At 42.9% G+C, this 13,796-nt stretch overlaps 1 protein-coding gene across 1 annotated transcript in view; it reads right to left on the bottom strand.

Annotated features, from left to right (window-relative positions):
* itga7 (integrin, alpha 7) overlaps nt 1–13,796 on the bottom strand; it is a 47,769-nt gene that overhangs the window by 14,235 nt on the left and 19,738 nt on the right. Inside the window, 4 exon segments of the mRNA XM_029774302.1 lie at nt 1,940–2,042; nt 11,885–11,962; nt 12,219–12,373; nt 13,507–13,690. Coding sequence (XP_029630162.1) covers nt 1,940–2,042; nt 11,885–11,962; nt 12,219–12,373; nt 13,507–13,690 — 520 coding nt within the window.

The following is a 13,796-nucleotide window of genomic DNA, read 5'->3' as shown; positions in this document are numbered from 1 at the left end:
ATTCCTCACCGTTCTCATGATCATTGCAACTCCACGAGGTGAGATCTTGCATGGAGCCCTAGGCTGAGGGAGATTGACAGATCTTTTGTGTTTCTTCCATTTGCGAATAATCGCACCAACTGTTGTCACCTTCTCACCAAGCTGCTTGGCGATGGTCTTGTAGCCCATTCCAGCCTTGTGTAGGTCTACAATCTTGTCCCTGACATCCTTGGAGAGCTATTTGGTCTTGGCCATGGTGGAGAGTTTGGAATCTGATTCATTGATTGCTTCTGTGGACAGGTGTCTTTTATACAGGTAACAAACTGAGATTAGGAGCACTCCCTTTAAGAGTGTGCTCCTAATCTCAGCTCGTTACCTGTATAAAAGACACTTGGGAGCCAGAAATCTTTCTGATTGAGAGGGGGTCAAATACTTATTTCCCTCATTAAAATGCAAATCAATGTATAACTTTTTTGATGTGCGTTTTTCTGGATTTTTGTTGTTGTTATTCTGTCTCTCACTGTTCAAATAAACCTAGCATTAAAATTATAGACTGATCATTTCTTTGTCAGTGGGCAAACGTACAAAATCAGCAGGGGATCAAATACTTTTTTCCCTCACTGTAGTTAGCTACCGTGTCGCGCCCCCACTTCCCGCCTGTCTACGGGTGTCCTAGCTAGTTAGCTACCGTGTCGCCTCCCGCCTGTCTACCAGGGTCCCAGCTAGCACGCAGTGTCCTTCGCTCCCACCTGCCAAATTCCTGCACTCGTCATGGTAAACAGAACTGCAGGAAACCGGTGCCTGACAGGCAGAGACGAAAGAAACTGTTTTAGCCTCTTCTTTTTCTCTGTGGGGTTTATCGGTGGTTGGCATCTAACGTTATGGTGCATTAGCGCCACCTACTGTACTGGAGCGCCCCCGCCTCCTGCCTTTGTACCGGAGTCCTAGCTTAAAAATGGACCAATAGAAAGAGGGGTTCCTGCAGATGCAGGAATGCCCACATGCAGGAACGCCCCGAATTGCTGGCCGCAATTACACCCTTCTAGACTTGACGATAGTTACTATCCATTGGAGCGCTGCAATTGGTTGCAAAAAAATGATGGGACGGGGCTTAGCAAAGGGTCAGTTAGGGCCCAAGTTTTTTCTCTTGTTCACAGCAATACAAAGATGCTATGCTACAGTGTCATGCTATGCCGTCTCTTGTTCTCAAAAATAGGAAATAGAGGAACTCAATGGAAATGAGCCCTCTGGCTTTATTGTCTTCAATATTGAATGTAATTTTATTTTGGATAAAAATAACACATATTGTACATCAAGCATGTTGTGGATTTTATCCCATATGATAACATTTGAAAGCATGAATTACAACACTTATTTCTAAAAGTGGCCATCAATGTATCTGGGTTGTTCCACAAAAAGAGTGCCTTTAGCTTCTCTTTGATATTTTAAGTATAAATTGTGAACCAATGTTTCATTTTAAAAGCATGTTATTGAAGTGCCCTTGGCATTAAAATAGACCACATAGACTATTAAAAAATCAGAATAAAGGCTTACTAAAGTTCAAATATTGAGCATTTTGACATGACATTGAACATCTAATAGTTAAATCATAGTGTAAAAGCAGGTGAGATGGTTCTACTCTTTTTGGTCATTTTCTGGTGTTTTGTGGTAGAAATCTGAGCTGGTTGAGTATAACATGTCAACCATGTTACCCATAGATAGACAGGCTAGAAACTATAGTAATTTTTTATTTTAACATCTTGAAATGGGAAAACATGTTTTTTATTCAGTTGAACGTCCCCTTTACAACATAATGTTAAAATTAGGTCAAATCAAATGTTGTTTTTACCAAGTTACACTTCTCAAAAGGCACCGAATTGGTGGAACGATTCATGTAATATTTTCTGTTGACTAGTTTTAATTGTCAAATAAAAGTAAACGATCAATCAATCAATATCACCGTAAACTCAAACTCCAGAGCGCTGCCCACGTCGTCCAGAGTCTCCATAGCGCTCTCTCCCTTCACAGCCCCACTGAAGAACAGCTGGTGTGGCCGGGCCACCCTTAATCAACACAGAAACAGACACAGGGTTAGGGTTAGTGGGTTAATGGACAGAGGGTTAGTGGGTTACCGGACAGAGGGTTGGGGTTAATGGACAGAGGGTTAGAGTTAGTGGGTTAGGGTTAGTGGGTTAATGGACAGAGGGTTAGTGGGTTTGGTATTTGGTATTTTATTAGGATCCCCATTAGCTGTTGCGAAAGCAACATCTACTCTTCCTGGGGTTCCACACAAAACATGAAACATTAAACAGAATGACATAATACAGAATACATCATTATACAAAAAACAGAACTACATCCATTTTTTTTAAAGGCACACATAGCCTACATATCAATGCATACACACAAACTATCTAGGTCAAATAGGGGTGAGGCATTGTGCCACGAGGTGTTGCTTTATCTGTTTTTTGAAACCAGGTTTACTGTTTATTTGAGCAATATGAGATGGAAGGAAGTTCCATATAACAAGGGCTCTATATAATACTGTACGTTTTCTTGAATTTGTTCTGGATTTGGGGACTGTGAAAAGACCCCTGGTGGCATGTCTGGTGGGATAAGTGTGTGTGTCAGAGCTGTGTGTAAGTTGACTATGCAAACAATTTGGGATTTTCAACACATGAATGTTTCTTATAAAAAGAAGAAGTGATGCAGTCAGTCACTCCTCAACTCTTAACCAAGAGAGAATGGCATGCATAGTATTTATATCAGGCCTCTGATTACAATTAAGAGCAAAACGTGCCACTCGGTTCTGGGCCAGCTGCAGCTTAACTAGGTCTTTCCTTGATGCACTGGACCACACGACTGGACAATAATCAAGATTAGACAAAACTGGAGCCTACAGAACTTTCTTTTTGGACTGTGGTGTCAAAAAAGCAGAGCCTCTCTTTATTACGGCCAGACCTCTCCCCATCTTTACAACCATTGAATCTATATGAATTCACCACGACAGTTTACAATCTAAGGTATGTCATGAAGTTGCAGACATGACCTGGCATCATGGGACAGCCCTTTTCTATGTTCCGAATAAAACCCCCACCTGGTTTTTCCCACTTCAGACCATGCTTCTCTCAATTACGAGAGGGCTAAGGTTTGAGTAGAGACCAAGCTTACCTCAATTACGAGAGGGCTAAGGTTTGAGTAGAGACCAAGCTTACCTCAATTACGAGAGGGCTAAGGTTTGAGTAGAGACCAAGCTTACCTCAATTATGAGAGGGCTAAGGTTTGAGTCGAGACCAAGCTTACCTCAATTACGAGAGGGCTAAGGTTTGAGTAGAGACCAAGCTTACCTCAATTACGAGAGGGCTAAGGTTTGAGCCCATTGCTGAATTCTTAACCATACCACGTGGTTAACTCAGACTATCGAACCGACAGAATAAGAACAAATCTTTGATACTAATTACTAGTCTGCAGCTAGGAATTCGGTATCATTGAACGCGAAGACCGACAACCGCCAAAACATCTATTCTATAACGACATTGCTGAATGTTACTCTGAACTATCCATTCTAACCAACGAACTTTCCAACAGAGATCAAGAAGACACAATGAGCGTAAATATATATATTGATTGCAATTATTCCCGAATGAGTGAGCGTTCATGTGCAAAGGATTAGCATTTCAATGGTTATAATTATCAACTATGTAGTGTCTTTTATCTTAGTCGACCCCCACTTCCCTTTTGTCCACCAAGCCGCGATACCGGTTTAACCCACTAGAGAAACTCCGCTATCATTTCCTTGTAACTATATCTACTGTTTGTTTGTGCATTTCTGTGATTATTTAGTTAGTAAATAAATGATTTAAGACAATTGACGTATGGATGACTCATAGTGAAGACTGGGTTCGTGCAGATAACCAACAATTTACGACGTTTGGAATGAGACTAACGTGAGGTAAAGAATAATTCATTAATGAGAAGACTAATTGATCAGATATTAAAATATCTGAAAGATATATTAGGAAAATTATAACTTTATAATCTGAATATTTTCCTTGGTGCCCCGACTTCCTAGTTAATTACATCTACCTGATTAGTTAATCACGTAATAATAATTACAGAGAATTGATTTGATAAACTACAAATAATTCTTCAGTTTAATGATGCCAAAGACACGACAGGTGACACCAAGTAATTTAGTCTCCTCAACTTGTTCAACAGCCACACCATTCATTACCAGATTCAGCTGAGGTCTAGCACTTAAGGAACCATTTGTACCAAATACAAAACGCTCTTAGTTTTAGAGATGTTCAGGACCAGTTTATTACTGGCCACCCATTCCAAAACAGACTCAAACTCTTTGTTAAGGGTTTCAGTGACTTCATTAGCTGTGGTTGCTGATGCGTATATGGTTGAATCATCAGCATACATGGACACACATGCTTTGTTTCGTTTTAAGGATTAGCCTCTTTTTTTCAATTTTTGACGAAAAGGACATACCCAAATCTAACTGCCTGTAGCACTGGCCCTGAAGCAATGATATGCATTTTCTTGGTACTATTTGAAAGGCAACACTTTGCAATTTATGGAAATGTGAAAGAAATGTAGTGGAATATAACACAATAGATCTGGTAAAAGATAATACAAAGAAAAAAACGACCGTTCTTTAGTCTTTTTTTGTACCATCATCTTTCAAATGCAAGAGAAAGGCCAAAATGTATTATTTCAGCCCAGGTGCAATTTAGATTTTGGCCACTAGATGGCATCAGTGTATGTGCAAAGTTTTAGACTGATCCAATAAACCATTGCATTTCTGTTCAAAATTTGGTACCAAGACTGCCCAAATGTGCTTCATTTGTTTATCAATAACTTTTCATGTTCAAAATTGTGCACTCTCCTCAAACAATAGCATGGTATTTTTTCACTGTAATAGCTACTGTAAATTGGACAGTGCTGTTATATTTACAAGAATGTAAACCTTCTGCCAATATCAGATATGTCTATGTCCTGGGAAATGTTCTTGTTACTTACAACCTCAAGCTAATCGCATTAGCCTACATTAGCTCAACCGTCCCGTGGAAGGGACACCAATCCCGAAGAAGATGTATTAATGCCAGTGGCAGGTCATTGATAAAAATAGAAAAGAGTAGAGGGCTTAGAGAGCTGCCCTGTGGTACACCACACTTTTCATGTTTGACATTAGAGACGCTTCCATTAAAGAAAACCCTTATAGTTCTATTAGATAGATAGCTCTGAATCCACGATATAGCAGAGGTTGAAAAGTCAGGCAATGTGAAACTTACGTTTTTTCAACAACAGGATGGTCAATAATATCAAAGGCTGCACTGAAATCTAACAGTACTGCTCCCACAATCTTATTATTATCAATTTCTTTCAACCAATCATCAGTCATTTGTGTCAGTGCAGTACATGTTGAGTGCCCTTCTCTATAAGCATGCTGAAAGTCTGTTGTTTATTTGTTTACAGAGAAATAGCATTGTATTTGTTCAAACACCATTTTTTCCAACAGTTTGTTAAGAGCTGACAGCAAGTTTATAGATCTGCTGTTCGAACCAGTAAAGGCCATTTTACCACGCTTGGGTAACGGAATTACTTTGGCTTCCCTCCAGGCCTGAGGACAAAGACTTTCCTCTAGGCTCAGATTAAATATATGACAGATATGAGTGGCTATAGAGTCAGCTACCATCCTCAGTAGCTTTCCATCTAAGTTGTCAATGCCAGCGGTTTGTCATTACTGATCGTTAACAATCATTTTCCCACCTCTCCCACACTAACTTTACAAAATTCAAACTTGCACTGCTTTTCTTTCATTATTTGTTTTTTATGCATGAATATAATTTCTCACTGTTTGTTCTGGGCATTTCCTGCCAATAAAATAACCATTCAAATAATTGGCAACATCAAATGGGTTTGTGATGAATAAGCCATCGGATTCGATGAAAGATTGAGTTGAATTTATCTTTCTGCCCATAATTTATTTTAAGTACTCAAGTTTTTTTTACATCATTCTATACATCATTGATCTTGGCTTCATTTTTATTTTTTATTTATTTTATTTCACCTAAATATACCTGCTGGAGCGCGTGCTACGGGTGGGTGCTGCTATGGTGACCAGTGAGCTGAGATAAAGCAGAGCTTTACCTAGCAAAGACTTATAGATGACCTGGAGGATTCGTCGCCAGTGGGTTTGGAGACGAATATGTATCGAGGAAAAGCCAACGAGAGCATACAGGTCGCAATGGTGGGTAGTATATGGGGCTTTGGTGACAAAACGGATGGCTCTGTGATAGACTGCATCCAATTTGCTGAGTAGAGTGTTGGAGGCTATTTTGTAAATGACATCGCCAAAGTCAAGGATCGGCAGGGTAGTCAGTTTTACGAGGGTATGTTTGGCAGCATGAGTGAAGGAGGCTTTGCTGTGATAATAGGAAGCCGATTCTAGATTTAATTTTGGATTCATTATGAAGTTTCTTCTTTTTGTTGAGTGTAGTCACATAATTTCTCAATTTGCAGTAAGTCAGCCAGTCAGATGAGCAGCCAGACTTATTAGCCACTCCTTTTGCCCCATCTCTTTCAACCATACAGTTTTTCAATTCCTCATCAATCCCTGGAGCCTTAACAGTTCTAACAGTCAGATTCTTAATAAGATCATGTTTATCAATAATTGGAAGAATCAATTTCATAAATTCATCAAGTGCAGCGTCTGGATGCTCCTTATTAATCACATCAGATCAACAAATATTTTTAACATCATCTACATATGAGTCACAGCAAAATATTTTGTATGATCTCTTATACACTATTTTAGGCCCAGCTGTTAGAACTTTGGCTTTCCTGCATATAGCCACTATATTGTGATCACTGTATCCAATGGGTACGGATACAGCTTTAGAACAAAGTTCTACAGTATTAGTAGAAATGTGATCGATACATGTGGATGATCTTGTTCCTGTAGTGTTTGTAAACACCCTGGTAGGTTGATTAATAACCCTGAACCAGATTACAGGCATTGGTTACAGTGAGAAGCTTCCTCTTGAGCGGACAGCTTGATGAAAACCAGTCAATATTCAGGTCCCCAAGAAAGTAAACCTCTCCGTTTACATCACATACACTATCAAGCATTTCACACATATTATTTAGATACTGACTGTCAGCACTTGGTGGCCTATAGCAACACCTCAAGAGAAAAGGCATTATATGTGCCAAGTGAAACTGCAACCACAACACTTCAATAACACTTGACATAAGATCTTCTCTAAGCATTACAGGGATGTGGCTCTGAATATATACAGCAACACCTCCGCCATAAGCATTTCTGTCTCTTCTACAAGTGTTTTATACTTGTACTGCTACTGATGTATCATCAAATGAATTATCTAAGTGAGTCTCCGAAATGGCTAATATATGGATTTTATCTGATGTTAGCAAGTTATTGATTTCATGAACCTTATTTCTAAGGCTACATATATTAATATGGGCTATTTTCAGCCCTTTCCTGGGTAGAATATCACAGATAGACATAATATGGAAAAAAGCAGAAAAGGTTAGTGGGTTAATGGACAGAGGGTTAGTGGGTTAATGGACAGAGGGTTAGTGGGTTAATGGACAGAGGGTTAGGGTTAGTGGGTTAATGGACAGAGGGTTAGTGGGTTAATGGACAGAGGGTTAATGGACAGAGGGTTAATGGACAGAGGGTTAGTGGGTTAATGGACAGAGGGTTAGTGGGTTAATGGACAGAGGGTTAGTGGGTTAATGGACAGAGGGTTAGTGGGTTAGTGGACAGAGGGTTAGTGGGTTAATGGACAGAGGGTTAGTGGGTTAATGGACAGAGGGTTAGTGGGTTAATAGACAGAGGTTTAGTGGGTTAATGGACAGAGGGTTAGTGGGTCAATGGACAGAGGGTTAGTGGGTTAATGGACAGAGGGTTAGTGGGTTAATGGACAGAGGGTTTGTGGGTTAATGGACAGAGGGTTAGTGGGTTAATGGACAGAGGGTTAGGGTTAGTGGGTTAGTGGACAGAGGGTTAGTGGGTTAGTGGACAGAGGGTTAGTGGGTTAATGGACAGAGGGTTAGTGGGTTAATGGACAGAGGGTTAGTGGGTTAATGGACAGAGGGTTAGTGGGTTAATGGACAGAGGGTTAGTGGGTTAATGGACAGAGGGTTAGTGGGTTAATGGACAGAGGGTTAGTGGGTTAATAGACAGAGGTTTAGTGGGTTAATGGACAGAGGGTTAGTGGGTTAATGGACAGAGGGTTAGTGGGTTAATGGACAGAGGGTTAGTGGGTCAATGGACAGAGGGTTTGTGGGTTAATGGACAGAGGGTTAGTGGGTTAATGGACAGAGGGTTAGGGTTAGTGGGTTAGTGGACAGAGGGTAAGTGGGTTAGTGGACAGAGGGTTAGTGGGTTAATGGACAGAGGGTTAGTGGGTTAATGGACAGAGGGTTAGTGGGTTAATGGACAGAGGGTTAGTGGGTTAATGGACAGAGGGTTAGTGGGTTAATGAACAGCGGGTTAGTGGGTTAATGGACAGAGGGTTAGGGTTAGTGGGTTAATGGACAGAGGATTAGTGGGTTAATGGACAGCGGGTTAGTGGGTTAATGGACAGAGGGTTAGGGTTAGTGGGTTAATGGACAGAGGGTAAGTGGGTTAGTGGACAGAGGGTTAGTGGGTTAGTGGACAGACGGTTAGTGGGTTAGTGGACAGAGGGTTTGTGGGTTAATGGACAGAGGGTTTGTGGGTTAATGGACACAGGGTAAATGCGTTAATGGACAGAGGGTTAGTGGGTTAATGGACAGAGGGTTAGTGGGTTAATGGACAGAGGTTTCGTGGGTTAATGGACAGAGGGTTAGTGGCTTAATGGACAGAGGGTTAGTGGGTTAATGGACAGAGGGTTAATGGGTTAATGGACAGAGGGTTTGTGGGTTAATGGACAGAGGGTTTGTGGGTTAATGGACAGAGGGTTAATGGGTTAATGGACAGAGGGTTAGTGGGTTAATGGACAGAGGGTTAGTGGGTTAATGGACAGAGGGTTAGTGGGTTAATGGACAGAGGGTTAGTGGGTTAATGGACAGAGGGTTAGTGGGTTAATGGACAGAGGGTTAATGGGTTAATGGACAGAGGGTTAATGGGTTAATGGACAGAGGGTTAGTGGGTTAATGGACAGAGGGTTAGTGGGTTAATGGACAGAGGGTTAGTGGGTTAATGGACAGAGGGTTAGTGGCTTAATGGACAGAGGGTTAGGGTTAATGGGTTAATGGACAGAGGGTTAGTGGGTTAATGGACAGAGGGTTAGGGTTAATGGACAGAGGGTTAGTGGGTTAATGCACAGAGGGTTAGTGGGTTAATGGACAGAGGGTTAGTGGGTTAATGGACAGAGGGTTAGTGGGTTAATGGACAGAGGGTTAGGGTTAATGGGTTAATGGACAGAGGGTTAGTGGGTTAATCGACAGAGGGTTAGTGGGTTAATGGACAGAGGGTTAGGGTTAATGGACAGAGGGTTAGTGGGTTAATGGACAGAGGGTTAGTGGGTTAATGGACAGAGGGTTAGGGTTAATGGACAGAGGGTTAGTGGGTTAATGGACAGAGGGTTAGTAGGTTAATGGACAGAGGGTTAGTGGGTTAATGGACAGAGGGTTAATGGGTTAATGGACAGAGGGTTTGTGGGTTAATGGACAGAGGGTTAGTGGGTTAATGGACAGAGGGTTAGTGGGTTAGTGGGTTAATGGACAGAGGGTTAGTTGGTTAATGGACAGAGGGTTTGTGGGTTAATGGACAGAGGGTTAATGGGTTAATGGACAGAGGGTTTGTGGGTTAATGGACAGAGGGTTTGTGGGTTAATGGACAGAGGGTTAGTTGGTTAATGGACAGAGGGTTAGTGGGTTAATGGACAGAGGGTTTGTGGGTTAATGGACAGAGGGTTAGTGGGTTAATGGACAGAGGGTTTGTGGGTTAATGGACAGAGGGTTAGTGGGTTAATGGACAGAGGGTTAGTGGGTTAATGGACAGAGGGTTAGTGGGTTAGTGGAAAGAGGGTTTGTGGGTTAATGGACAGAGGGTTAGTGGGTTAATGGACAGAGGGTTAGTGGGTTAATGGACAGAGGGTTAGTGGGTTAATGGACAGAGGGTTAGTGGGTTAGTGGACAGAGGGTTTGTGGGTTAATGGACAGAGGGTTAGTGGGCTAATGGACAGAGGGTTAATGGGTTAATTGACAGAGGGTTAGTGGGTTAATGGACAGAGGGTTAGTGAGTTAATGGACAGAGGGTTAGTGGGTTAATGGACAGAGGGTTTGTGGGTTAATGGACAGAGGGTTAGTGGGTTAGTGGACAGAGGGTTAGTGGGTTAATGGACAGAGGGTTAGTGGGTTAATGGACAGAGGGTTAGTGGGTTAATGGGTTAATGGACAGAGGGTTAGGGTTAGTGGGTTAATGGGTTAATGGACAGAGGGTTAGTGGGTTAGTGGACAGAGGGTTAATGGGTTAATGGACAGAGGGTTAGTGGGTTAATGGACAGAGGGTTAGTTGGTTAATGGGCAGAGGGTTAGTGGGTTAATGGACAGAGGGTTAGTGGGTTAATGGACAGAGGGTTAGTGGGTTAATGGACAGAGGGTTAGTGGGTTAATGGGTTAATGGACAGAGGGTTAGGGTTAGTGGGTTAATGGGTTAATGGACAGAGGGTTAGTGGGTTAGTGGACAGAGGGTTAATGGGTTAATGGACAGAGGGTTAGTGGGTTAATGGACAGAGGGTTAGTTGGTTAATGGACAGAGGGTTTGTGGGTTAATGGACAGAGGGTTAATGGGTTAATGGACAGAGGGTTATGGGTTAATGGACAGAGGGTTTGTGGGTTAATGGACAGAGGGTTTAGTGGGTTAATGGACAGAGGGTTAGTGGGTTAATGGACAGAGGGTTAGTGGGTTAATGGACAGAGGGTTAGTGGGTTAATGGACAGAGGGTTAGTGGGTTAATGGACAGAGGGTTTGTGGGTTAATGGACAGAGGGTTAGTGGGTTAATGGACAGAGGGTTAGTGGGTTAATGGACAGAGGGTTAGTGGGTTAGTGGACAGAGGGTTTGTGGGTTAATGGACAGAGGGTTAGTGGGTTAATGGACAGAGGGTTAGTGGGTTAATGGACAGAGGGTTAGTGGGTTAATGGACAGAGGGTTAGTGGGTTAGTGGACAGAGGGTTTGTGGGTTAATGGACAGAGGGTTAGTGGGCTAATGGACAGAGGGTTAATGGGTTAATGGACAGAGGGTTAGTGGGTTAATGGACAGAGGGTTAGTTAGTTAATGGACAGAGGGTTAGTGGGTTAATGGACAGAGGGTTTGTGGGTTAATGGACAGAGGGTTAGTGGGTTAGTGGACAGAGGGTTTGTGGGTTAATGGACAGATGGTTTGTGGGTTAATTGACAGAGGGTTAGTGGGTTAATGGACAGAGGGTTAGTGGGTTAATGGACAGAGGGTTAGTGGGTTAGTGGACAGAGGGTTTGTGGGTTAATGGACAGAGGGTTAGTGGGTTAGTGGACAGAGGGCTTGCGGGTTAATGGACAGAGGGTTTGTGGGTTAATGGACAGAGGGTTAGTGGGTTAATAGTACCATTGTTTACTGTGGCAGATTGACATAGAGTACTGAATCATAGAACTTGGCCCTGTTCAAATACCTCTGGAAAGTTTTCCATCTTTCCTATCCTTTTTTCCTGGGACATTTATTTTTTTCCACGTTTTTTTCCCCTTCTGCTTTCCCTTATCCAGTCATGTTGGATTAGTGATGATTTCAAGGAAATGAGGGAGGAAGGGAGGGAGGAAAAGCGAGAGAGAGAGAGAGAGAGAGAAGTGATGCACTAGAGAAGCACAGGGACAAATCCTTAGTGATAACCTAGAATTCAGTACTTACCCGCTGACAGCCAGAGGGAGCTCTATGACGACTTTAGCCATGGCTGTGACTTGGGCCAGGTCTGGCTGTTCACTGATACTGAGGAGGAGACAACCCCACACACACAGTGAGGACACATTACATCACAGACACCAGGAGGAAACTAACACTGAGTTAAATGGACCAACTGCTGAGGAGAGACACATGTAGACACTTAGGTTTAAGCTCAGGACCAAGAAGCACTTTCAGATTATCAATTGAGCATTATTTAAGGCCAGGTCTAGGTTCATTTGGGTCCTGTGATACTGGCTCATTCAGGACCTAAACTTCAAGTAGTTGCCCAGCGAAGACTTACGTAGCCAGCAGGAGGTTGACAGTGAGTTCCGTGGTCTCTATGGTGATAGCAGTGGTGCTGAGGATGATGTAGAACGTCAGGATAGAATCTCTCTTCAGGGGGTTTCCCAGCTCACACTCTGCCTGAGAGCCATTCTGATTGGCCTGACACACCACCTACACACAGGAAACAACAGAGTTCCATTACCTCAGGATGGATGGGAGACAGTAGCCAGTTAACTCAGGATGGATGGGAGACAGCAGCCAGTTAACTCAGGATGGATGGGAGACAGCAGCCAGTTAACTCAGGATGGATGGGAGACCGTAGCCAGTTAACTCAAGATGGATGGATGGGAGACCGTAGCCAGTTAACTCAAGATGGATGGATGGGAGACCGTAGCCAGTTAACTCAAGATGGATGGATGGGAGACCGTAGCCAGTTAACTCAGGATGGATGAGAGACCGTAGCCAGTTAACTCAGGATGGATGAGAGACCGTAGCCAGTTAACTCAGGATGGATGGGAGACCGTAGCCAGTAAACTCAGGATGGATGGGAGACCGTAGCCAGTAAACCCAGGATGGATGGTAGACAGTAGCCAGTTAACTCCTCTACTGATGTGACCATACATAGGGCCCTGAGTATTACGTGACCAAAGTTAGTCAGGGTTATTCCTGGCCGGGTCACAGGGTTAGATCCACACTTTGTCACGGTTGTCGTTGGAAATGGAGGACCAAAACGCAGCAGGTATGTGTACGCTCATCTTGACATTTATTAACTCAGAATGAACACACCAAAACAACAAAACGAAACGAACTTACGAACAACGAAACAGTCTTGAAAGGCTCACTCGGCAAAACAAGAAACAATCTCCCACAAATACACAGACAAACACACCCAACTAATATAGGACTTCCAATCAAAGACAACACCACACAGCTGCCTTCAATTGGAAGTCCACCCCAATTTACTCAACATAGAAACAGATTACCTAGACTAAACATAGAATTACATAAACAAGGAACAGTGCCCAAAAACCCAGGAATACATAAATCAAATGCCCTTTTTAGAAAAACCACCACCCCGAACCACATAAACCAAATACCCTCTGCCACGTCCTGACCAAACTACAATTACAATTAATCCTTATACTGGCCAGGACGTGACACTCTTGGATCGTTGTGTTGTACTAACTGGCTTTTTAAAAGGTACCGTATGTGTGTGTGGGCTCTACTTCTACAAGTTGTCTTCAGCTCAACACCCCTTAACAAGGAGTTCAGTTTTATACAGACTACAGAACAATGTAGTGTACCTGTTGTCCCCTGAAGCCAGAGTAGGACAGGGTGTCTGGCAGGGTGACCACTAGCTGGGCAGCATGGGCATCGTCACCGTCCTTCTCAGGGTACAGAGAGTCAGAGGGCATGTTGGTGACGGTCACCTCCAACACCACGGACCTCTGGTCAGACAGAGAGAAAACTGACACCTCCTCATCATCTCTGGATATGAGAAGAGAATGAGGAAATAGATATGAAGGAACAGAAGAATGAAACAAAATGGTGGAATGACACAGTGCCAGATCTCAGGAAGGAGGAGGATAAACAC

This window comes from Salmo trutta, chromosome 14 (genome assembly GCF_901001165.1).
Source record: "Salmo trutta chromosome 14, fSalTru1.1, whole genome shotgun sequence".
In the NCBI taxonomy this organism is placed as follows: Eukaryota; Metazoa; Chordata; class Actinopteri; order Salmoniformes; family Salmonidae; genus Salmo; species Salmo trutta.
The sequence above is the reverse complement of the archived record's forward strand: the minus strand, read 5'-3'. Positions and strand labels throughout refer to the sequence as shown.